This window comes from Syngnathus floridae, chromosome 19 (assembly GCF_059516105.1).
Source record: "Syngnathus floridae isolate MCC-2025c chromosome 19, RoL_Sflo_1.0, whole genome shotgun sequence".
NCBI lineage: Eukaryota > Metazoa > Chordata > Actinopteri > Syngnathiformes > Syngnathidae > Syngnathus > Syngnathus floridae.
Genome location: NC_142431.1, coordinates 143,272 through 166,928, shown reverse-complemented (window position 1 = coordinate 166,928; position 23,657 = coordinate 143,272). Strand labels below are relative to the sequence as shown.

Below are 23,657 nucleotides of genomic sequence, written 5' to 3'. Positions count from 1 at the left end.
TCAACCTGTATAACGCAAGCGCTGATTTAGTATAAAGTAAATGTACAATATCAAAAAAGAAAGAACACAGCACCTCTTAGGGACAAGAGATAGATAGCTTGAAACATTGCCGTTTGACCGGCACTTTTGCTGCCCGGGGAAGAAATATGGCGCCCCGGATATGACTGCACCAAATTGATTCCGCCCCAATCAGGCCTACATGTGCACTGCTCGTCAATGCTGAAACTCGACTTGTTAAAAAGCATTATGTCGTCAAGTGAGGAAGAGATTGGGGCTAGAGGATATATGTACGTGCCAGATAAGGCAACATATTCTTCATGATCACTAAGTGATGAAGATAATTACTCTAGTGACAGCTCGGAGGACGAGATTTTCTACCAAGTGCGTGATGGGAGATCCAAAATGTCGTCTGCCGCTCGGTGCAAATGTGGAAACTGTGTGCAGCAAAAAACGATGAAGAGTGTTCACGCTGCCAAGAACATGAGCTACTTGTGGGGAAAATGGACGGCCTGAGGTGTATCGCATCAAAAGACAAACCTGAGGAGTATGTTGCCCACCGTCCATCTCTGGAAATGGCCTACACTGACGGCATGAATTATATCTCCGCGGACCCGCACCGGATCAACTGTCAAACAAGTAAGTGTTGGAGCTAGCGATGATATTTTCTCGACTATCATGACATTAATGGTATGAGTTAAATATCGCCTTTTTTGCTTCTCATAAGATTGTTATAAAATAAATCTAAACTGGTGTTCTGTTTCAGAAACAGAGTGAAATTATAAGCAACTTTCTATATAATGTTTTTATTTTACAAATTTAAATTCCTAAACGCTGGGGACGAGATTGGAGCCAGCCAAAATGCTATCAATTAATTGTACTGAGTTCTTGGTTTTCCTTGTTTTAATCACTTCACTGGTTTCTTTTATAGCAAACAAATTGTTTTAGGTTCTTTACCTGACATGTTTCAGCGGCGGAAGAAACCGCCGAAACATGTCAGGTAAAGAACCTAAAACAATTTGTTTGCTATAAAAGAAACCAGTGAAGTGATTAAAATGCTATCAACTTGCTGACGTCACGCAGCTGCCTGATCCGGGCCACAAACTAAGCAACATGGATGCTCCCGGTATTTCCATGTCACACTTACTAAAAGCCATTTATTTCCTACGCGAGTTGCTTTTTTTAAAAAATAAACTTCAGGCATTTGATTAAGCCATATTCGTAGAATAGAAAAATGTTAAAATTGCTAATGACTAAAGGTACCCTTTAATTGCGGGTAGGCAGTAGTGATATGCATTCATTCCACTTCGTTCAAAAGAATCGTTCACTGAATCGCTCGCTACAAATTATTTATATATTTTTTTACCTCGTGTGGTGTACCTAGTGAAGTGTCCATGAAGTGTACCTAAAAACAGGCCACTTCATTAGGGAAAAAGCTTAAGTGAAAGTGCCACACCCGCCCTCACCCCCACCTCCTGATTGGCTGTTTGGTCTGTGACGTCACTCGGACGCTCCATTCGGTACGGTTGGTGAACAGGAAATGCACTTGGCTGACTCGTTTGTGAACAGGAAGTTACATCATTTTCTCCTTCTTCGTTTTGTTTCACGGCGAGGTGGCACCAGCTTCGATGCGCATTGCCGACCCCTACGGTGTTGGATGAGTTACGTCATTGCATGTCGGTGAAGTGAAAAAAGATCAAATAACTTCAGGAAGTGAGCCGTTCGCTCACGTTCACTGAAAACATAGTTGTGGTGCAGTCCAGTCACCGTAATCTCGTTCGCAGAAAATTTGATTCCGGAATCGTTTCCATGACTTCATCCGTAGCGATAAGGCACCAACATTCAACTTGACTTCAATTTTACTCCGGTAACAATCTTTTCTTGTCCAACTTTGATTGTAACTTTATTTTCTCCATAGCATTGCGAGGCTGTCACTTGCGGGCAGGTTTGAAGGGTCATTTTGTAGTCGCTTCCTGTTTGCCGAGGACAATTACAGGGCAAGCGTCGGGCGTGTCGTCGCCGACGGCGTGCACGGCTTCGCACCTCGCTCGCGCACCTGTATTTGTGTCTAAATATAACCTCGTCAGTTGGTCGTGAAGCAAGCTGTTCCGCCAGTCATGCGGCCGGATGAGCGTGAACGCGTCTTTGGCAGAAGGCCGTGTAATGTGGCCGGCGGGATTTTGAGCGAGCGAGCGAGCGAGCGAGCTGGGCCCAGTTTGGTTGGGCGCACTGCAGTGCTGTGCTGTGCTGTGCTGTGCTGTTTTGTAAAGAAGGAAGCACCATTGTGGTTGAAAGGTGCGCTTTGTGAGTTATGCCTGAGACTACTTGATATGTGACGTCTGCGTTGTCCTACTGTTTTGTGTTCAAATAGCTGTTGCTTGACTGCTTCGATGCTGTCTGTTAGCCTGTCGATGGGCTTTTGCTATGTTTGTTAGCATTAAGCTAAAGCAAAGCTTTGTGCATCATGTTCACTTGAAGTGGCATTAAACAGCTTCAAGTACTACAGCTTGAAAAACACCCAATGGGAGAAGGGGAGTGTCGCTTCAAGACACGATGGTCGGGTGCGTCGGCCGGCGCCCCGGCGATGCACCCCACCCCACCCCACCCCACCCCACCCGCCTAAGCCTCGTGCGGCAATTGGACAACGCCGGCCGGGGGTGGGGACGTCTCCCGCACGCGGTCCCTGAGCAGGTCTCGCGACCTTGGGTGTCAAAGACGCCAGGAGCCCAGAGAGTGCCGCTTCTTCCTCCTTTTGCACACGTAGTAGAACGGGTAGCCCAGCACGCCTGCGGCACAAGGCAACAACTGTTCGGAATGCGGCAAAGCGGACATGCTGAAATGACAGCGGAGCTGTCCATTTTGTCCTGCTAAGTCATCGTCACGAGAAGAACGTCTCATTTTGAGAGCAAAAACAAGAATGTTTTGAGCGCTGAAAATGTCAATCTTGTTACCTATGACGAGCGCCACGGCCGCCACGACCAGCACCAGTAAGAGAACCACCGGGGCCAACAGCACCTTTGCGCCTGAAGAAAGCACAGCAAAGTTTTTCCCCCTTGCGTGAAAGAAGAAGAAAAAAAAAATCCCACCTCATTTTTTGGGACTCACCGCAGACGGATCCTCGGATCAAGCGTCTGAGATGCGGCTTGTCCGGCAGGTAGCGATACTTGCAGCCAAACACGCTGAGGTTGGACGTGTGATCCCCAAAATACCTACGTCAATGGAGGGGACAGGACAGGTTATTTTCCATATTGATTGATTGATTGATTGATTGATATTGTTGTGCATGTTTTTTTCACGTTACCTGAGTTGCCGGTATCGCTCGCCACAGCGGTAACAAAAGTTGGTGTTGCACTGCGTGCAGACCATGTGGTCACATCCTTCCGTGCGCTGGATGTGGATCTGCGCGTGCACACACAGTTGAATTGTTTTACTTTGCGTATGGCAAGGGTCTGCAACAGTTTTGCAAAACAGGGCTTGAGCGCTGGTGGCGTACCTTGCACTTGGGGCACTTTTGCGCATTGCGTTGCCCGCGCTCAATGACGCAGGCCCAGCTCTTGAGCTGCTTGTCACCCTTGCGGTAGTCACGGCACTTGATGCCTTGGTGCCAGGGCGCGTGGCACTTGAAGCACCACACAAACTGGCAGCTGCCGCACTGGACCTGTGCCACCATTCAAAAAAAAACCCCAAACATTTCAATGTCTGTTGAAAATGTAGCGGTGCTCCATATTTTGTAAGATGGCCTTGTGTGTGCAAAAGATGCTCAGCTTCTCTCGGTCAACATAATAACATCGACCTTGTACTTGAGCTCGGAGCGCACGGGGCCGGGGCGGCCGAGCGACGTGAAGTGTCTGCAGCGGGGGCAGGGCTTGGTCCCGGCGTCCAGCTGACTCAGCTCCAGGAAGTAGCGGTACCTGAGCAGGTCCTCGCCGGACAGGTGCGAGACCACCGCCGCCGTCTCCAGCATCCCGCTGCACTCGGAAATGGGACAGCGCACGTGCGCCTTGCCTAATTGGACCTGCGCGCAAAAGGCTGTGCCATTTCTCTTGTCGAAAACATTGTCCATTTTGCAATTGGAAGCGCTCAATAATTCACGACGTAATGCCACTAAGTGTTGCTGCGCAAATGGAAGGCTGGCGGAGGGAGGGGGGCGCAATCACACGTTCACGGCGAATGCTCGTCATTATCGCAACGCTCTGCTCCAAATGCACCCAAGCACATACAAGGCACAGGCTCTTCAAATGCTGCATTTGGTTGCGTCACACGTAATTGGGTTCAATTTGACATGAGCAGGAAGCAAAGCGTAAGCTGGCTATTAGAGCTCACACTCACTCGTTGTGGATTTTGGGCGGGACAACACGAGATACAAAACTGGTCAGACTGGTTTATCAGTGCTTCATGAGCTACGAACACACGTGTTGTTGCCCTGTGGACGGACGGACGGACTGGCTGAAATGTACAGCAAGTTTGCTTTGCGCTTCCATCGAACGGCGGCCGGTGACAGCGCAGGGAGAGAGCGCGAGCTTTGACAACCGGCCCATTGGGTATTAATGATGCCACCTAGCGGCGGGCGGTTGAAACGCATTTGTGGCCTCTATCTCAAACATGTGTTCGTATCTCGAGACAAACAGCCAGCCAGCCAGCCAGCCAGCCAAACGATGCCACGAAAACCTCCCTCGAAGACTCGAAAGTCACGATGGTGTTGGTACCCACCTGGGAGGTGACGTACAGTGTCAAACATTCGTCACACACCAGCTTCCGGCAACACGGCAAGGGTGCGATGGCTTTTTCGTCAAGGCACACCCGGCAGGGCTGCGCTTCGGCGACGCCATCCGCACCAGCCCGCTGCGACGAACGGCTGCGGCGGCTTAGAAGAGCTGAGTCCCGCACGGGGTTCACCAAGTCCTCCGGTGTATATAAAACGAGCGCATCACACGACCCGGAAGTCGCGTCGGTTGTAACAGTTTCAAGGTTGCGCTGGTTGGCGATGCAGTAGACGTCGCAATAAACGTGATCTCTGACACTCGAAGTCGGCTCCAAAGTCACATTAGTAACAGCGGTGTCACATTTGTCACAGTTAATGTCCAAAAAAGAGCTTTCAACTCCTCCAAAGTCCGAAGCGGTTAACTCTGTCGAGGGAGGCTCGTTTCGCACTCCAGCATGTGCCGGCTGGTCGCTTTTGTCGCCTCGCGACTCTCTCGTGACGGCGTTGTCACCGTGCGCACCCTGGGCGGCGGCGCCCTGCATTCGAGCGATCTTCCTCTCGCGCTCAGACGTCGAAGCCAGCAGAGTGCCCCTCAGGAACTCGAGAGCGTTGCAGTTGTTGTTGTTGTTGTGCTCCGCATCCCGCTCGACGAGTCCTCCTTGGAGTCCTCCTTGGAGTCCTCCTTGGAGTCCTCCTTGGAGTCCTCCTTGGAGTCCTCCTTGGAGTCCTCCTTGGAGTCCTCCTTGTTCGTGTTCTACGAGCCCTCTTTCGTCCTGCAATAACTTTCCCCTGCTGAGACGTCGGTCCAAATTTCGAAGCGACGCCTCCACTTGACCGCATCCCAGCGGCGATTTCACCTTCCCTTCCCCTTCCAAAACACCGATGAACTTGGGCATTTTCCACTTGCAAGATATATGGCCGTTATCTTCCATCACCGGGCCGGCGGGCCGTCTTGACCCATTTGCAGCGTGCGACGACAGTCCGCCGCCGCCGCCGCATAGCGAAAAGCCTCCAAAGTGCCAACTTAACAATGCACCAAAACAAAACAAAACAAAGCGCTGCGCCCGGCGCTTCCGTGTTGACGTCAGCACGGCGGACGTCACGCTTTGAATACGTACGGGCAGTACCGAAAACGGCCTGTAGGAGGGCGCAGAAATCGTCACCTTCCTCGCTTCACCGAGCATTGATAGATCGTGGATGTTCTCCAAAAAAATTGAAGTGAAACCTTTTTCCTTCAAATGTAGAATATAAAGCACAGGACCACTTGTCCACGACGTCATACATTATTAGTCAACTAGAAAAAACAACAACACATGATTTTAAAAAACATTACAAGTTCAAGGTCACAATTTCGTTTTTTAACTATTTACCCCTGTGGGCATTTCCCACTGAAGTGGGATAAAAATCAAAAACAACAAAGTTCACATCGAGGACATTTTCCCTCGTTGCCTAGTAGCTAGTAACGCGTGAGCGGCATGAGGCCACTGCAGTAAGTATGCAAACAGCTTGTTGACACCTCATGCAAACACACACAACGTTGTCAAGTCCCCAGCGGACAAGACTTTAAGGAAAGTGTCTTTCAAGGCTCCACACAAGAGTCACATGGTAAACAAGAAAGGCCTCTGACGTTTGGTCCAGAGTCCAAAGTGTCCAGCTAGCATCCAGTTTTTGCTTTCTTTATTTACGTGATGGCGTAATGATGATAAGAATAATATGTCGTGGGGGGGCGGGCGGGCAAACTTTTTTTGTCCCCCTCTGGAGCCATTTGTTGTTGTTGTTGTTGTTGTTGTTGTTGTTAAATCAGTTAGATGCTCTGGCTAATGGTTGTAAAAGTGTACCATCAGAGAAAATCCATAGCTCTGCATCGCTCAGCCAACACTCAGACGGCCGGCTGGCCGGCCGTATGGTCATCCTGACATTTGATACTACCCCCGAAGCCGTGTAAAGTAGACAGGCCATCGGCATATTTCCAACAGAAACTGTCAAACGGGCTAGTGATTGTCACCGTTAATTTGTCGGACCTTTGGAAGATTTCTTGGTCACAGATGGAAGCTTCCGTCTCGGGTTCTTTGGCGCTCCGCTTTTCGCTTGTTGGCGGAAGACAAATGAGTTTTTCGACAGCAGAGGCCCGAACACACGCACGCAAAGCATTCGCCTGACTCCTCCTCATCGCATGGCCTCGGACTGTAAACATTAAGATTCACATTTTTGTACACGTCACTAAAAAAGAACCCCACAAACAAACGTCTGACATTCCTTAGTTGGTGTCAGCAAGTGTGTCAGGCACTAGAAAAATTCCCTCCAAAATGTCAACAGGGTAGTGATGTTCCGCTAACACAAGAAAACGGTTCAAAATGCAGCGGAAAGGAGCAGGTTGTTCCCGTGCCTTCGCGTTACCGCCTCTCACCACCAGAGGACAGTGTTTCGTGGTCAGCCAGGGGAGGGGATGGAATGGGACGGAATGGGCGTGTCAGTCTTCCCTGTTAGCTAACGTTGAAAACAAGTGAAGAAGTGCTAAGGCAGCAGCAGCAGCACCTTGTCTTATTTTGACCTGGAAACATAGAAGAGGAGACATTTGCGTTGTTATACACACCAGCGTGCTCTTGTCATTGTGTCAATCTGACCCAGGCTGCGTTGAAGTAGACCAATAGCAACAACAAAAATCACTTTGGTTCCCATTGTTTACAAAGTGATCGCTTCAATCAGGATCATTTACTAATTAATGCTATATATGAGCGATTTGCTTTTTGGTCAAGCATATCAAATTAGCAATTGATTTTGCTGTCTGTCTGTGTGTGTGTGTGTGTTGCAGAGGGGGCCATGTGTGAAAAGGGTGGGAGACATTTTCTCTGGGACACAATTTATTGGTCCCTCTGGCTGAAGCCAATAAAGAGCAAAGTGAAAGGACAAACAGCTGGGAGAACAATGATAGCATATTGATGGTGCTCGTGCGTGCGCGCGCATGGCAAAGTGTGAAGCGTGTCGCAGCCATTGCGCGGCGGTGGACGGCTGATTTACGAGGCCTGCCGTGGCCTCGGCCGGGCTACGGCGTGGCCTTTATTTCCTTTCTTTTTGGTCTCATCATCCCGACGGTGACTGAAGCCTTGGATGGCAGAGGCGGACCTCGCCGTTCTTTGCCAATTGAGGAAAATGCCTTTTTGCCTCAAAGAGCTGTTTTAACGTGCCTCCGGTAGGACCATATTGCCAATTTCACTTGATTTGTAAGGCCCTGTGTGTATTTGCTGAAGCGCTTTGCGATCCCGCTTACATGTACATGGGCTGGAGTTGGAGGTGGGACGTCTTCTGGGGCCCCTGGTAGCCGTACGAGTCGAATCCGCCGATAAAGTCAACTGTGGAGCAGAGCAAAGCAAAGCAAAGGAGGCGCGTGCGTCCATGAATTGGCAAGCTTTTCCCCGAGACGCCTCGCCACAAGCCATGGCGCCGAATGACAATGGGCGGCTCTGGCCTTGGCAGGTCAACGGCTAATTGTTCACTTGGGCTCATTGTTTTGTCTTTTGCGACAGCTCCAAAGAGCCACTTGAGTTCACTGCCAGCACCTTTCACCAACTTTTTGTCCTGGTCTAACTTTCTCCACTTTGTTCCCCGAGATGCCCGCTAATCCTTTTCATGTATTCTTGAGGTGGCCCCATTATGAAAGGCAGCAGGACAAGTGCTAATCGGCGGTGGCGTTATTCCGACAACGGCGTTGAGCTGAGCCCTTCCTTTTCCCGCTGACTCACGCCGCCCCGACGGCAGCCCCCGCCCCGACGGCAGTCCCCGCCCCGACGGCAGCTTGAGGTGAGCGCGTTGCTGACATTCACGGCTTGATTAGAATGTGGCCGAGCGCGGCGCGGCGCGGCGTGGCACGCCTTAGCGGTGGACTCATTAGCTTTCTCAGCAGCTCGGAACGTCGGCGAGCGTTAGCTTCTTCACCCGAGGCGAGGCCCGTTTCCCTGAATTGGCCGCCATTATTGTCGGGCAAGCGTGTGTTTGCGCGTGCACTCACAGCTGTCCTCCTCCTCGGAGATGAGCTTGACCACGTAGCAGGCGTAGATGAAGCCCGCCAACTGGGGGAGACACAAAGACCACAGACATTACGGCCTTGAGGGCGCAGGAAGCGTAGAACGAGAAGAACGGGCTGCGTAAGTGGATCAGAACGTGACACCGGGTTGGTTAGCTCCGATCACTCGAGGGAGGGAGGGAGGGAGGGGGGGGAGAACGCTTACGTGGCTCCATCGGCAGAAATGCCCCGGAGGGCGCCACACATGCAAGAATCCCAGCGACTTGCACTGGGGTCTGCCCACTCATTGGCTGCTTGTGTCCATGGCAACCAAGAGGAGGCTTCCAATTGGGGCCGATGTGCAGGAAGGGGGCGGGTCGGACGGCGCTCGTACTCACGGCCAGGAGCATCTGCAGCGACGAGTGGGCCACTTCCACCAAGTGGAAGTCCAGCAGGCACCCGGACACGGAGATGTAGCGGTGGTCTTCGGGCGCCCAAGAGGGAGGAGGGCCCACGGGGGTCACCCTGCACCCGGGCCCGTTCTCCATCCACCAGGAGCGGTGCATGGACAGGTTGAAGGTCAGCACCAGGTTGGAGTCCTGCCAGAGAAAGCCGCAAGCAGTGGCGCTTTTCTTCCTCCATTCTTCGCCGTGCGCGGAAAACCAAGCGCATATTCATGTCACCCATGCGAGCCAAATATCCATGCGTGAACGATTGCGAGATGCTTGATTGCGAATAGGCCCCCCATCCCCGCAATAAGTCAGACTGAAAAATCATTGCAGGTTTTTCTCTCTCTCTCTCTCTCTCTGTCTCTCTCTGTCTCTCTCTCTCTGTCTCTCTCTCTCTGTCTCTCTCTCTCTCTCTCTCTCTCTCTCTCTCTCTCTCTCTCTCTCTCTCTCTCTCTCTCTCTCTCTCTCTTCATTCCTGAGCAGCAATCAAGCGCAATGGCAACTGATTTCTTCTGCGGAAGAGCCGATTGGCCCTAATTAGTTGCCCGAGTAGATCATCTGCGATTGCAATCAACTCATTCGGGCTCAGGCTGAATTGGAAACACGGCCAAGGCCGCCCACAAGAAAGCGCCTTCAAATTGACATGGTTTCCCTTACTTACGCCAGAGGAGGCCCGTATGGCGGACGCGTTACCTTGGACAGCTGGCCCACCTCCAGGTAGAAGCAGATGATGAAAACATTCCAAGTCATCCAGATGAGCAGCCAGGTCGCGTACTGTGGAGGTAGGCCGGCAGGCCAGCAGGATTAGGGTTGGGTGCTTTCCTAGTCCCAGATGAATGCAAAATGTCTCCAATGCCGCCGCCACCTACCCCGGTGACGTAGCGCGGCCGGAACTGGACGGTGCCAAACAAGCCCAGGATGACGGCCATGATGTGCAGGAAGTTGGTCAGGATGGGAGCCCACTGGTAGCCCAGGAAGTCCACCATCTGACGCTCAAAGACGCTGACCTGCAGGGGGGGGGGGAGCCGAAGTGGTTGAGTCGCCGCCGGCCCACCTTCTTTTGTACCCGTCCGCTCTCTGAACAACAAACTCGCTAAATGAATGCCACATCATCAGACGAGGACAAAGCGGACGTGAGGAGATGCGTCGACCTTTTTCTTTCACACGCGTGGCGGGCGGGCGGGCTCAGCTGGCTTTGCCTTTTTGAGCTGCGTGTCATTATGCAAAGAAGTCGTGGCGCAGTTGTTCCTTTTCTCTCAAAAGGGGCCTCCCGGCCATGACGGAAGCCCCTGGGAGGACCCCCCCCCCCCCCCATAACAAAGGGGCCAGGTGGGAGGCCAATTCACAATACATGAGCCTAAGCGCCACATTGCAAAACGTTTCTCAGACTGATCATGGATTGCTTTGCCAGTTTTTTTGCAACCATTAACCCCAAAAAGAAACAAAACTGAAGACTGTCCACTTTGTATGGAAGGCACAGGCGCAAAAGAGTGATTGCAGGTGAAGGTCTTTTGAGTCGTACGGGGACGAGCTGGCACGCACGCACGCATGCACGCTCGCTGGCACCGGCTCATGGGGCCACCACGGAAAAAGTCCGGACTCGTGCCCTCTTCAACTGTGCTCTTTCTCTCACCACGGATCCCTTTCACATGTGGCGAGCGCCAGCCATGAATATTCCCCCGCCAAGGTTCCTTTGACGCAAACGTGACATTTAAATGTCAGAACGGGCCGTCGGGCTTGCTATTGCAACGGATTTGTGCTTTTGCTTCTTTTCCATTTCTGCCACTTTCTATCTTCATTGGCTTTCCATCATCTGGCTTGATGCGCCGCCCTGGACGCAAAGTTGGTCAGGCTGGGTCAGAGTGTGCTCCGCTTAGGCCATCTTAGCAATTAGCCTAACCCTAATGGGCGGGCCATCGGTTCCGGTACATAGCGTACCTCCCGGGTGCTATTCCCCCAAGACGTTGTCAAGCTGAGGAGAGAGCTTTTTTTCCCCATCCATATTTGTGCTCAATTAGTTTGAGAGGATCGCACACGCCGGGGGGGGGGGGGGCTTCTTCACCACCAGGAGCTTTTTGGGCGTTAAACGCTCGCTAACGCCCGCGGCGTCTTTTTCAAGCGGCAGAGACGCTAATGGAGCTCTCAGCCGGCTTAACGGAGCAAAATGTGTTGTTGACAGCGCCGCGGCATTAGTTCCGCCGCGTTAGACACAAATAAGCGTGCACCCCTCTTGCGACTTCACCTACGGCGGCCCGTTTAGTAAGCGGCGGCCGGCCCATGTTGGAAACAAGCACGGCGCTGGCTTGGTTTCCGTGCGTTTCAACGATACGGTGTTCCGTTCCCACGTATTTGGGACGACGGCGACCTTTGGCTTTGGCTCGGCCGGGAGCTGCGGCTTTTCCCCCAAAGAGTTGAAAGGCATCGGTGCTCGAAATGGCGAGTCGGCTGTGCTGTGCTTTCTTCGTCTTCCCTTTAAAGGGATGAGATGATGACCCAAACCCTCTGGCACCGCTTCCCAGTCTCCACGCAGACGGTGACGGGAGACGGACGCAAAGCCGGCCGGCCGGCCATGGCGGTTGCCTTCCGTCACCGAACGTCACCTCAAATCTCATTTGTACTTCGCCGTGTCCTTCCTCTTCCTTCCATTTGTGCATCTTATTTCCCGCACGCAGCTATTATGCGGGACGTGACCTCCCACTCACATGGCTGCATGCGGGGACAAATGACTGGCCGCTGCTCGCCTCTCGACAAGATTTCAAAAAAGCCTTTTATGTCTCCGCATTGATCCGGCCGGCCCGGGGATGGAGGGAGGGAGAGAGGGATCGATAGTCATCACAACACTTACCAGCTGCATGCCACAGATGAAGGCCAAGGTACACCTGCCGCCGCAGCACCCCATGGCGCACCCCGTGGCGTTTCTGATCATCTGCAAGTCCTCCTTCCTCGGAGCTGTCGGGCTGGGCCTCCAAGGGGCGGGTGGGGGAGCGGGACCCTTGAGCTCAGTTCGGAAAACGGTTCACGCGGCAGCCGAGCCGGAGGTGGAGTCTGGTCTGGCAAAGCAAGTTGAGATTTAGGGCATTCTGCTCATTTGGAAAATAAACGGGTGGGAAGCTTGCGGGAATCCAAAAATGAATAAAAGTTTGCTTCCAGAGGCAAGTCCCGTATCATCGTGAGGAAAAAGGCAGGCAGGCTGGCTGGCTGGCTGGCTGGCTGGCAGGCAAGCTGGCAGGCGGACGGGCGGGCGGGCGGGCAAACAGGGTCGCTCCCAAAATGTTTAGCGTCAGCGGCGGCCCCTTGTCGTCCGCCTCCTCCGGCTGCCGCGTCTCGTAGCCACGGTCATCTTGCCCTTCGCTCCGCCGCTGCCGCTGCCGCCGCCGCCGCCGCACTGACTCGGCTCCGTCCGGGCCGGAGCGCTTAATCCAAAAGACACGTTGAGTGGCGCAGGCGCTTCTCCATCGAGCTGCTATTGGAACGCAAGCATCAGCCCCGAAACGACGTCTTGGTTCGTGGGCTCGCCTTCACACGATGGAGCGACCGTGCAGACAATGGCGAGAGTAAGATGGACCGAGCAGCCGAGCGAGAAAACCACAGCCGTGATCACGGTGAGGTGCGACTCGCGCTGCGCTCGCCATCTGTCAAGACAAACGCCACGCGGGGGGGGGGAAATGCCGCTTCCCGCCCGGCTTTCAAAATAAGACACTTGCGGCGGCCTGAGGCAATATGATGTTTTGACGCCGTGGTGTTGCTGTGAGTCTTATTTTGAAAGGTATCCTCGTCCTATCCCTGTGTGGACTTTGCGCAAAACGATGCGTTGATGAGACGTATCGCTCTTTTCGTTCCCTGCGAGGAGAGGAGAGGGGAGGAGAGGGGAGGAGAGGAGAGGAGAGGAGAGGAGAGGAGAGGAGATTTTTGGTCGTGCTCGCTGCGCAGCTGCTCCTGCAAACGGCCATACGATGATCCCCTGCCCCCCTGCGGTCCCGCCCCTGCAGTCCGGCCTTGCCCCGCCCCTCCTCATCAGCAGGGAGCCCCCTCTTCATCAATTTGTCCTAATTCCTCATTGGCTTCATTAACGTGGCTTTTCTGCTAAGCAGCGCTTGATGTTGACTGCTTAATAGCTTCATGGATTTCATATCGTCTATTGAAATTGCGCCCCCGACTCCTGTCCGTGCGCCACATGTTACATTCTAAAGCGGGCAGCTGCCTCACCTTCTAATTATAGCCCGGGCGGGCGGACGGGCAGGTCGGGTTACCGGCCACGTACTGCGTTGCGTGTCCACACGGACCCAAAGTTCAAAAGTAGCCTCATCTCGTCTCGCTCCGCGTCCGCCGGCCACAGGTGAAGCCGACCGCCTCGGACCGCACGGACACTTTCTCCGGCGCAGTTGGGCCGACATTTAAATCATAGAAGGACCAAGGTGGTGGTGTATTTTTAGAGCCCGTTGCAATCCGTCTTGAAACAATTTTCTCTCTTTCTTTTTTCGTAGCTGCCGGGGTATCTTTTTATTCCGGATTGGATGCTGGTTTCTATGGTAACGGCAGCAGGCAGGCCAAGCCTTTGAGTTGACTGATGGTTATCGCAGAACGCCAACCGAGCTCCAAGTCCAAGGTACCGTTCAAGGGGAAAAGAAAAAACGTTTTCCAAAAATGATCCCACCTTGATATTCTTATCAGAACTCATTTGCAGTGTCCTTCAAAGAGTCGTTAGAGTGTAGCCGATAGAACTTGGGGTTTAACATTTATGAAGTGGAAAACTGCACGTGAATGATGTTTGGGCTTTGGCCTTCCTGGGTCCCACAGGTGCCGATGAGCGGCCGCCACAAGAGCATCGTGGACGACCTGGTCCTGACCTTCAGCTCGCCGGCGGGGTGGCTGCTGGCGGCGGCGCTGGTCATCACCTGGGCGGCCGTCGCCGTCTTGGTCTTTGATCTGCTGGATGACAAGACTCTGGCGGGTAGCGAGCCCCGTCCGTCCTCCTTTTGTTTCTCGGCGCAGTGGAAATGTCATCCGTTTGTCTCCATGGTCAGTCAGCTTCCTCCGAGACCCTTTTGAAGCAAACTTCAAAAGTGGACATCATGGTTGAGTCGCACACAAAAAAAAAAAGAGCCAGCGCGCTTGTGCTGCCAGTGGCAAAGCGACGGACTTGGGCACTTTTACAGCCATGACTCCATTTAAAACAACAAAAAAAAGATTTGGGCCAGTGTTATTTAAACGCTCTCTTGTCCTCAAATGACACTTTTTGCTTTGAAAACAAATTGAACAAAAACGTTATTATTCAATTTGGATCATCAAAGAGAGAGAGTAAATTGTTGCCAATGAGAAGAATAAAACGTTTACTGCGACGCTTGAAACAGAAGTTAGACACGGAGGTCAAAGGTCGGCCGAGCTCTGATTTTGGCGTGCTTAATATCTGGGCTAAGCCACGTTCTTTTCCATGCGTTGCTCTTTTCTGTGTGCTGCGGCGGCGGCGACGACGGCGACTCCTCCACGTATTTGGCTCTCTTAACTCCTGTCCTCCTCTTCCTCGACCCCTTCACGCCTCCTCATGCTGTGCGTCACCTGCCATCCACCAATCAAACCATCCATCCATCCATCCATCCATCTATCTATCCCTCCATCCATCCATCCCGCAAAGAGTACACGTCATACTGTGACGACCCCGTGTGTTTCTCTCCTGGTAAAAAAAACAACAACTTGGGTGCTTGCATCTGGAGCCTCCGCTTGCTTCCTCTGAGCTCATTGGGGCTGGTTTCTTTGCCGTCAGGTCTGCCGCCTCCTCCCGCCGCCGGGGGCGTCACCAGGCGAGGTTTGAAGGTCAACAGAGGTAAGTGCACAAAGTGAATGACTGATTGGGAGGACCACTGCTTTCTTGCCATGCACCTCCATTCGACAGTAAATCTAGCGGTTTGACGCACCCTTGGCAAATGCTTTCCTTGACTTTTTCTTTCCTCCCCGGATGCAGGACGGCCAATCAGGACGAGCGCCGCCACGCCACCGCCGCAGGACGAGAGCCCCGACTGGCTGGAGTTGATGTGGACGTTTGCCGCCGGTCTGGTGGCGCCCGATGACGAAGATGAGGCGGAAGGTATTCACCGGTTAACCAAAACCTTCACACGTAAGGGCGAGCGTCACGCTAACGCTAAGACCGGAAAGTGCTTTTTCCACGTGGCTGAATGCACGGTGTCTGGCTTTCTGCGTCGTTACAACCTTGCTATCCGTGCAATGACCTTGCTGGCTAGCTACGCGTGTCCATGCTGAAGCGCGCGCGGCATGAAGCGCTACGTATGTTCCGCCATTGATGGGAGGTGCGAATTGAGCAGCTCTTTTCTGTTGGGCCCTTCAGCTTTGCACTCGGAAGAGTTCTGAAGGATGGAAAAGCCAAAAGGGCCACCTTTGAAGGATGACGCGGACAAGAGGAGGGACGACGTACAGTCCAAATGGTCGGTCGCAATGAGTCTTTGTGGCTGTGTTTGTCAGAAAGACTTGGAGGGAATAAAAATGCTGAGTCTAAAGGCCTTGTTAGACCTTGTCGTACTTGACCACCCAAGGGCTTTCACGCCATGCATGGTGACGACAAAAGATGAAGATGGACGGATGACATGAAACGGCTCATTTCCATGGATGACGTTATGAGGAGGAAGCTGTGTTCAAGCCACTAGATCAGAAAGCTCTACACCGATGCTACTGAATTCAATCAAAAGCTCGACTCGACACTCTTTGCTACTGCAAAACATGAGCCAAGTCCTCTGAATTGATCATGTGCTCTCGAGGCATGACTACCACCTGCTGGCCACATTGTGAAACTGCACTTGAAATCTGACGCTGCATACGTAATACGTACGACGGTATGTTTCCAACTGCATTAACTGAGCCCCACTGCGCTGGTACTTGACCACTTGAGGGATGAGAATCACTCCTCGAAGATGGCTCAATAGGTTTTTGTAACCTTTTTGTTGAGAAGCACAAACTCCGCATAATTATGATTCGTAACGAGTCTGCGGTTGTTCTTTTAACAATGACTGGAAAGACCAAATGACCCCCAACAAGCTATTTTAAAACTCATTTGAACTATTCCGTTCATGTTTGTCATCAAGAGAAAAAGCGGGACCGAGGAATCTCGCTTTTATTCTGACGTGAGCGCTCCGCGTAGGTCGTTCGTCTTTTATTCTGAAGCAACATTTCCACCGGAAGTTACGTTTCTCTACAAACAAGTGTTTTCCGGCCGACGTGAAAACAACCGAAAAGTGCCCTTTGTGACAGCGTTGTGGTTTGTTTTATTGAACTCTAATCGCTAGCGAGGAGATATCTCTCTCGAGAACCAGCGACAGGTTGTTACCTTTGTGTATTTGGCGTTTGATTTGGTAAAATTCTCGTTGCAGCCGGCTAGCTCGTCTTAAGCTTAGCCAACATGGCGGATTGATTCATGTTGACAGGTGTGCAATTGATCGCCCAACTCCCAAATATGTCAGTTCTTTTTTTCCCTTCACTTTCAATAGTATCTTAAGCCCAATGTTAGTTGTCTGTTAAACGCTATTTGACTTTAGCGATACTTTGTCATGCACCTGCGTTGTCTGCTGGTGAGCCTCAAGTCGTTTTGTTCAAGAATTTCTTTGGCCCACAAAACTTTAGTTGGCAATGCCCCAACGGCGATAAAACCACATCAGGTAAGCTATTGAAAATTAATTTGGAAGTTTTAAAAGATGCAATGACATTGAAGTACATCTCAATAACAAATCAGGCCGGGTCATTATTTCTCTTTTCAGTGAGACCCTATGACTCTCCTTGTTGTCACTTTACTATACTTTCTCGCTATTTTGTTGGCTCTGTCTCCAGACCTCAAGTTTGCGTCGGGTCAGCATGAGCGAAATGGAACCCGACGGCATCTCCCGGAGCGAGGACACTCGGGCTGTGGTTTCCCACCCGGAGGGTTTTCATCCTAAATCTGATCAAGAGGATGCCGCTACCCAAAGCCAGATTGGTCTCGGGAGGTGTTCAAAACCAGAGAAGGAGACTCGAGGCCGGGAGCCCGTGGGGACCCAAGCCCCCAACAAGTCGGGTAAGTTGTTTCCAAACTGCAGCCGACAGCTTGGCGAACGTGGGACACGTACACGGTGCTTCCTACATTCGCTTCAAATGCGGGACTTGCTTTTCTTTCTTTCTTTCTTTCTTTCTTTCTTTCTTTCTTTCTTTCTTTCTTTCTTTCTTTCTTTCTTTCCTCAGCCGTCAAGCAAGAGTCGAGGAAGAGGGGACGGCGAGCAGACGGCGAGCAAGGTGCCGGGAAAAGCAAGAAGAAGAAGAAGCAGATCCAACGACCCAACTATTTTGTCTCCATCCCCATCACCGACGCGCAGGTAAGCAAATGCGGGCGCCGCGGGACTCTGTCCAAAAGTGATGAAACGTGCGAGCGGGACGCTGGCTTCTCGTTGACGATGCAGATCGGTTCGGCGGTGAGCGAGGTCCAAGAGGCGGTGCTGCGGCGCGAGCCTCGCTTGGCCAAAGCCATGATCCCCATCCCCACGCTCCACCTCACGCTTCTCGTCACCCATCTGGCCGACCGGGAGCAAGTGGACCTGTGAGCGCATGCTTTACAATTGCGATGATTCGCGTGGCAACATTATCTGGTGCTTTCCGTCCAAATCCAACAATGATCAACCGGATGTTTGAATGATTGAAGAGGAAATACAATGCAAGATTGCCGTCCTGAAAAATGAGCGGACAATAAATCGAACGTTTGCCCTCTTGATGGGATCAGAGCCGTCCGTGTAATCTGCACTAAGTAGGAGACCAGTAATCGCTACTTTAGGCCGTGATGTCACAGCAGAGTGAGGATTAGCGTGTGAAAGCGCTATGAATTTTGCCGTCAGGGCGGCGGCCACGCTGGCCCAGGCGGAGCCGTCGTTGGCCGAGCTGCTGGGCGGGGCCCGACTGGTGCTGCCCTTCTCGGGCGTGGCCCACTTCCGAAACGACGTGGTGTTTGTCGCTCTGGGCCCGGGACCGCACACTGGCGTGCTGCGCAGCCTGGCAGGTCAGTGACACGCTTTGCACCGCCTCTCGTCCGCCATCTTTCTTCTACGCTGTACTCGCCGTACCGTCGAAGCGGACCAGCAGCAGCAGCAGCAGCAGCAGCAAAACCTTTGTACCGCTTTAACCTTTTTATTAAATGAAAGATATTTGCACTTATTACCCCCACCACCCGCAACCCCCACCCCCACCCCACCCTCCACGTTGTGCTTTTGACTCGCAATATTAAGCCGTCATTTAGCTCAGAGCTTGAAGGCGAAGCACTTAGCATTTATTTGTCGTCGGCTATCATGTCAGTAAGGCCACAGGAAGACAGCAGCTTTTTGAAAAGTTCTCTCCACATGACTAGGTGGACTGTAACTCAAGTGAAAGCTTTCTGCGTGTGATGTGAAATGCTCTGAGCGATGCATTTTGCTTTTGGGAAGGAATGTTGGTGAAAGAAAAGGAGTCTGTGATTGCGTGAAGCAACTGCCCGCCCGCCCGCCGGCAGGCTGGCTGGCTGGCTGGCTGGCTGGCTGGCACAATCGCCGGCAGACGCACGTGCGCATCCGGGACCTGAGATCACGAGTGACGCGGCTGCTTGCAGAGTTGCTGCGCGCTCGTTTGGAGGAGCGAGGTCTGGCGGAAGGCGACGTGGCTCGTGGCTTTCAACCTCACCTCACCATTTTCAAGCTGTCCAGAGCACCCAAGCTCCGATCGCAGGTACTGTGTTTTGCCCTGACCTTTCCCCTCCCTCAGGCTTTGAACACATGACAAGGCGCAACTATTTTGTGTGCGCTCGCTTGGAGCTATTTATCCCGTCCCGTGGTTGGAATGAAATGAGCACGGTTGTCTTCTTCCCGAAGGGCATCAAGCACGTGGACCCGTCCCTCTACTCGGCCTATGCCCGCAGGTAGGGGAGGGGAGGGGACGTTTGACTTCAAATGTACCTCTTTGCCCACTGGAGCCTTCTATTGAAAGCAAGCTGAAGGTTGCGTTTGCTTGTGCAGGTTTTTTGGCGACCAGACGGTGGAGCGTCTGGATCTTTGCTCCATGCTGAAGAAGAAGCAGCAGGACGGCTACTACCACACTGAGACGTCACTGCAACTCGGTCAGGAGGCGAGACACGCACGCACGCGCGCACGCACGCACACAACGGGAAGGGCGGATGCAATGATATTTTCGGCCACCAGGGGGAACTGTCTGCATGGAGACAAGTTGACTTTTTATTGCAGTTGAGTCTAGGGGCAAATTGGCCCCGCTGTTATGTAAGAGCGCTGGCTGAAATGGGCAAATTGAAGTTTGCTGAATTGAAGTTAGTTTGTAACGACGAGAGCAGCTCGTGACGTGATGCTCCACAAATAGGTATGTTTCACGTGAGCGCATTTCTCATGATTTGCCTTTCATTCTGCCTCGTGCGTGGAAAACCTTTTGTGCGTTTGTGCGTGCGTTAATGATTGAAAGGCTGTTGGCGACAGAACTCGTGATAGTGGCCCTTATCTGCCCTGCCCCACAGTGATGTGTGCAGTACTTGGGACCATGAAATAAATCACTTTGTGTCTTCATGGAGTCCAAGGTGCGTGCCCAGAGGTGTCATGCGGCGTCGCCGATGCTCGGGTCAATAAAACATTGAAGCGCCGCAAATAGCATCCCCGGTGTGTCTGCGCAGGAGTGCGAGCCTTGCACACACACACACACACACACGCGCGCGCGCGCACGCGCGCCCGTCACCTTCCGCCTTGTTTGTAATCCTCATTTAATCCCGCAGAGCCGAGGCGAGCCGAGGATCCTCGGCTCAGTGTGCACACTCCAACCGGCTTTGAGTGATTTTTTCCGTTTCCGTCGTAGGAAAGTGTCCATCTCGGGCCTCCCGATTTAAGAAATGGGACAGAACTGGCAGACGGTCCACGGGCAAGTCTCTGGCCCCGAACCAGATGCTTGTCGTAGTACCGTCGCCAACCTGCGAGAGGCGACGTAGTGCCATCTCGGCTGCCGTAAAACACGGAGAAGAAGTAGTAGTAGCATGGGAAGAATTAGATGAGGAAGCTGGGTGAACCGCACTGTAAGCTTTGTCTCGCTGAGCCAAAACGGTGCCATCCATCCTCCAAAGAAAACACAGTTGGGCCGCAGCTGCTGGCCGCCCATTCAGCAACTATTAATCAGTGACGACAAGGGGGCAGTGCCTGTAAGCACTCCCCCCTCGCCTCCTCCTCACACACATTGACACACTAGCGTCCTGCTAGACATCCCGCTGCCTTTCCTCGCCCTTTTCACCAACAAACAAGAATCCTTTTGCATCATGTCACACACATAAGCACCCTCCCCCTTTCTGACACACACCCGTGTGTACAATCATGAAAAGATACTGTGCTCTTGCCCCCCCCCCCCCCCCACACACACACACACACACAAGCTATCTCCCTCCCTCTCTTGGTCCTCTCTCCTCCTCCTCCTCCGCGTGTCAGTGCAAAGTGGAGCGAGAGCAGGCAAGCGAGGAGCCACTCGTTCATTTTTTGTCGTCGTCTGTCGGACTGCGCTCTCCTGCCCCCCCCCCTTTTTTTTTATTCCATTTTTTTTCCCTGCTAAAGGGAGCGTGGGGCGACTTTGGGATTGAGGACTAGTGACATGCACAAGACTGTTTCAAATCGTTTTTTTACGTTTTTGTAGGGCCGGGGGGTGGGGGGGTGGGGGCTTGGGAGCAGAAGCGCCATGGGTCAGCTGTGCTGCTTTCCTTTCTCGCAAACGGAGGAGAAAATCAGTAAGTGTGCGGTTGCACGTCGTCCTTGCGCGTCTGCGGCGGGCGGGCGGGCGGACAACGAGCGTTTGTGCATGCGTGCGGAGCAATTGCGAGTGTGACACTAGAGGTCATCGGGAGCACCGGATTGCCAATGTGTTTAGCGTGTGACCCGTTAGCACGATGCCTGGCTTGCAAATGTAGTGTTAGATGTGCAAAGTGAGTCAACTAAGAAGTGCCCCAATTGTACCGTGCCCCCCATTCCACCACCCCAAACATCGCGAGGGCGTCAGCGAATCTCGTGAGACTTGAGCTCAGCTAGCATCTAATTGGTGAACTCCCCCCAAAATGGTAGTATAGTAACGTGATTTTGTAGTTGCGGCGTGCTTTTGGAAAAGTGCCTAAAAACGACTCCTTCTTCATTTTAGGCAGTCGACGCCGGTCTGAGCCTGACGACGCAGAGCTTCTGCGCATCAGCAAGCGATTGGTGGAAGATGCCGTCAGTCGCGCCGTGCAGCAGTACAAACGGGAAACCCTCCAGAACGGGGGCCAACCCAACGCAGGGCGCCCGTCCGGAAACGCCGACAGGAGTGCGGAGACAAAGACGACGGACGCCAGGGAGTGATGTGATCGGGCCCGGAGCCGACCGGAAGCGCTGAGAGCAGGCAGGACGCGAAGCGCCAAAATGTCCCGTCCGCTTGGCCGTAACCTTGACGGCGAGCCCGGCGTAAATTGGCTAAAGGCCGGTTGATTGCGCCAGCTCGCCCTTCGCTCACTTCTCCAAGCTGGACTCTGGTCGCTCGCTATTCCTAGCGGGCCCAAAAGTGTCACAAGGCGAGGATCCTGTTGGCTAATTGCTACTACACTAATGTGCTAATGCTCTACTTTTGAGATGGATCAGAATTGTCGAATGCTGACTCACCAAAACCGAACGCTCGGTGGGATTCAAAAGCACGACGCGTTTTGTAGTTGTTGCATTTTAATTTGGACACCTCTCTCTCTCTCTGTGAGCTAGCGTGAAATGTTTTCTGCTTGTGCCCAGCGGAGGCAGCGGTGAGACAGTCAGGCAAATCAATCCGCACACAAAAACAAAATGTCAGAAAACACTAATCGTGCTAACGTGTGTGTGTGTGTGTGTGGGGGGTATTTTTGCATACTTTTAACCCTCCCACTTGTTTTGAACGCACTTAATTTTTTTGGGGGGGTGTAAAACTCCATTAAAAAAAGTTTTAATCCATGTTAATGACAGATGGTTCAGAGGTTGATTTCTGCACACCGGAAACCGTCATTTTCGTCACTTGGAGACAGAATGACGCGGATTGACAGACGCTTCGGAAGATTTGCCGACTGAGAGCCGTCGCCCTCTAGCGGCCTGGCGACCAAACGCTTCGGGCGCAAGCGTGGACCTCAAACCTCGGCAAAGTGATCCAATGGAGGACCCAAAGCTTTGGATGGCTTAGCACAATTTTTCACCTTTCATTTTTGATGGTGTGCACATCGTCGGAAGTGGCCTTGAGTCGTTCGTCTTTTTTGTTTGCTTTCCTGCGAGTGCTCCCCACCGTGTCGCTGCAGCAGAGACAAAGCCGGACTCGTGTTGAACGTGACGGACCCACCATTTGTCTTTTGGCGATGCTGTCGTCACTCCAGTCAACATCTTTCCAATCGCCTATAGCGTGTGTCTCCCCCTCCCCACCGTCCCCCTTGGCCCACTTCGCTTCTTATCAGTCAGTGTGCGTTTGTGGGCGTGATACAATCATTTGATCAAGTGCTTCTCCGGGGACCTTGTCTAGTTCCTTTTTATTCCAACACGGAACCGCGCGCACGCGTGCGTGTTTTGTCGTGTCACGTGAAGAATAAAAGAACACGATAAGTGTGGAACTCTGATGTGTGCTCGTGTTTTGGGAAAAGGAAGCGCTCGCTGTCAAAACAAAATAAGCCAAGTCAATGAGTCCATGTCTGTAATGCCTTGCTTTTTGCTCTCTTGCCTTTCCTCGCTGCTCTCTCTCGCTCTCTCTCTCTCTCTCTCTCTCTCTCTCTCTCTCTCTCTCTCTCTCTCTCTCTCTCTTTTCCTCTGTCGCCTTTCTTTCTCTCTTTTCCTCTGTCGCCTCTCTTTTTTTTCTCTTTTCGTGATGCCTTCCTCCCGCCCCTGCTCCACTATTTTGACCATCCCTGTTTGTCTCCTCATCCGTTTATCCTCGTCTACATCTCTTCCGCCGCCCCTCCTCGACAGTCCGGCGGCCCTTTGTCTCGCAGCCTCCCTCCCTCCTTCCACCTCTGTCGCTCGCTCTCCTTCTCCATCGTTCCCATTCTTCCCCTGCTCGTCTTCATCCCTCGCTCCAATGCCTCCTGCACTCTTCCCATTTTCTGCTCTTTTTGTGGCCAACAAATGAAATCACGTCAGTGTCATCCAGTTAGGCAAGGGTAAGCGCATCATGTCGCACGCACGCACGCACGCACGCGCACCATTTCCTCATCTGTCGTTGCCATGGCGATGAGGTGCACTTTGGGTGAAGCGTGTGTGTCTGAACGCGCCCGCGCTGGGATCGAGCCACTTGGACGTGATTGATTGTGGGCAAACGACTGACTGCAGTTGAGAAGGTTTGGGGTTTGACTCCAGTTGGCACGTTGTTGAACGTCCTCACATTGGTTAGTTCTCGAGTGAAGACGCGATGTTCATTCACGAATATTTTTTTTGATTTTTTTTTTTTTACATGATGTATTTTATGTGCCTGGTGATCCTGAAAGGGGGATCCTTCCATCTGTGGTCCCTTCTCAAGG

At 52.5% G+C, this 23,657-nt stretch overlaps 4 protein-coding genes across 13 annotated transcripts; 2 read left to right on the top strand and 2 right to left on the bottom strand.

The window, feature by feature from the left end:
- The first annotated feature begins 30 nt into the window (after positions 1-30).
- On the top strand, positions 31-15,657 carry LOC148381256 (triadin-like). Of its 8 annotated transcripts, none has more exons than XM_088362001.1 (8): positions 31-636; positions 8,340-8,497; positions 13,633-13,754; positions 13,946-14,099; positions 14,781-14,822; positions 14,910-14,969; positions 15,108-15,260; positions 15,489-15,657. In XM_088362001.1, exons 3-8 carry the CDS (start codon positions 13,716-13,718, stop codon positions 15,509-15,511), a joined length of 471 nt encoding a protein of 156 aa, XP_088218127.1. In that variant the 5' UTR covers positions 31-636; positions 8,340-8,497; positions 13,633-13,715; the 3' UTR covers positions 15,512-15,657. The 8 variants fall into 8 exon arrangements, with proteins under 8 accessions (XP_088218127.1, XP_088218131.1, XP_088218132.1 ...); XM_088362003.1 differs by lacking the exon at positions 31-636 and adding an exon at positions 1,753-1,864; XM_088362005.1 differs by lacking the exon at positions 8,340-8,497.
- On the bottom strand, positions 1,839-5,898 carry rnf217 (ring finger protein 217). Of its 2 annotated transcripts, none has more exons than XM_088361872.1 (7): positions 4,708-5,898; positions 3,791-4,012; positions 3,491-3,655; positions 3,299-3,396; positions 3,084-3,206; positions 2,949-3,020; positions 1,839-2,783 (listed from the first exon to the last, which is right to left on the bottom strand). In XM_088361872.1, exons 1-7 carry the CDS (start codon positions 5,881-5,883, stop codon positions 2,498-2,500), a joined length of 2,142 nt encoding a protein of 713 aa, XP_088217998.1. In that variant the 5' UTR covers positions 5,884-5,898; the 3' UTR covers positions 1,839-2,497. The 2 variants fall into 2 exon arrangements, with proteins under 2 accessions (XP_088217998.1, XP_088217999.1); XM_088361873.1 differs by having other exon boundaries at positions 2,570-2,783; positions 3,103-3,206.
- Positions 5,964-13,019, bottom strand: nkain2 (sodium/potassium transporting ATPase interacting 2). Of its 2 annotated transcripts, XM_088361966.1 has the most exons (7): positions 11,994-13,006; positions 10,018-10,155; positions 9,842-9,922; positions 9,098-9,298; positions 8,706-8,766; positions 7,968-8,049; positions 5,964-7,250 (listed from the first exon to the last, which is right to left on the bottom strand). In XM_088361966.1, exons 1-7 carry the CDS (start codon positions 12,072-12,074, stop codon positions 7,241-7,243), a joined length of 654 nt encoding a protein of 217 aa, XP_088218092.1. In that variant the 5' UTR covers positions 12,075-13,006; the 3' UTR covers positions 5,964-7,240. The 2 variants fall into 2 exon arrangements, with proteins under 2 accessions (XP_088218092.1, XP_088218093.1); XM_088361967.1 differs by lacking the exon at positions 5,964-7,250 and having other exon boundaries at positions 7,964-8,049; positions 11,994-13,019.
- A 662-nt stretch (positions 15,658-16,319) lies between the features above and the next one.
- akap7 (A-kinase anchoring protein 7) lies at positions 16,320-22,757 on the top strand. The gene is made up of 9 exons (XM_088361942.1): positions 16,320-16,809; positions 16,979-17,201; positions 17,366-17,496; positions 17,581-17,717; positions 18,010-18,170; positions 18,753-18,868; positions 19,012-19,058; positions 19,156-19,256; positions 21,308-22,757. The coding sequence occupies exons 1-9, from the start codon at positions 16,702-16,704 to the stop codon at positions 21,502-21,504; spliced, it is 1,221 nt and encodes a 406-aa protein (XP_088218068.1). The 5' UTR covers positions 16,320-16,701; the 3' UTR covers positions 21,505-22,757.
- Positions 22,758-23,657: the final 900 nt, after the last annotated feature.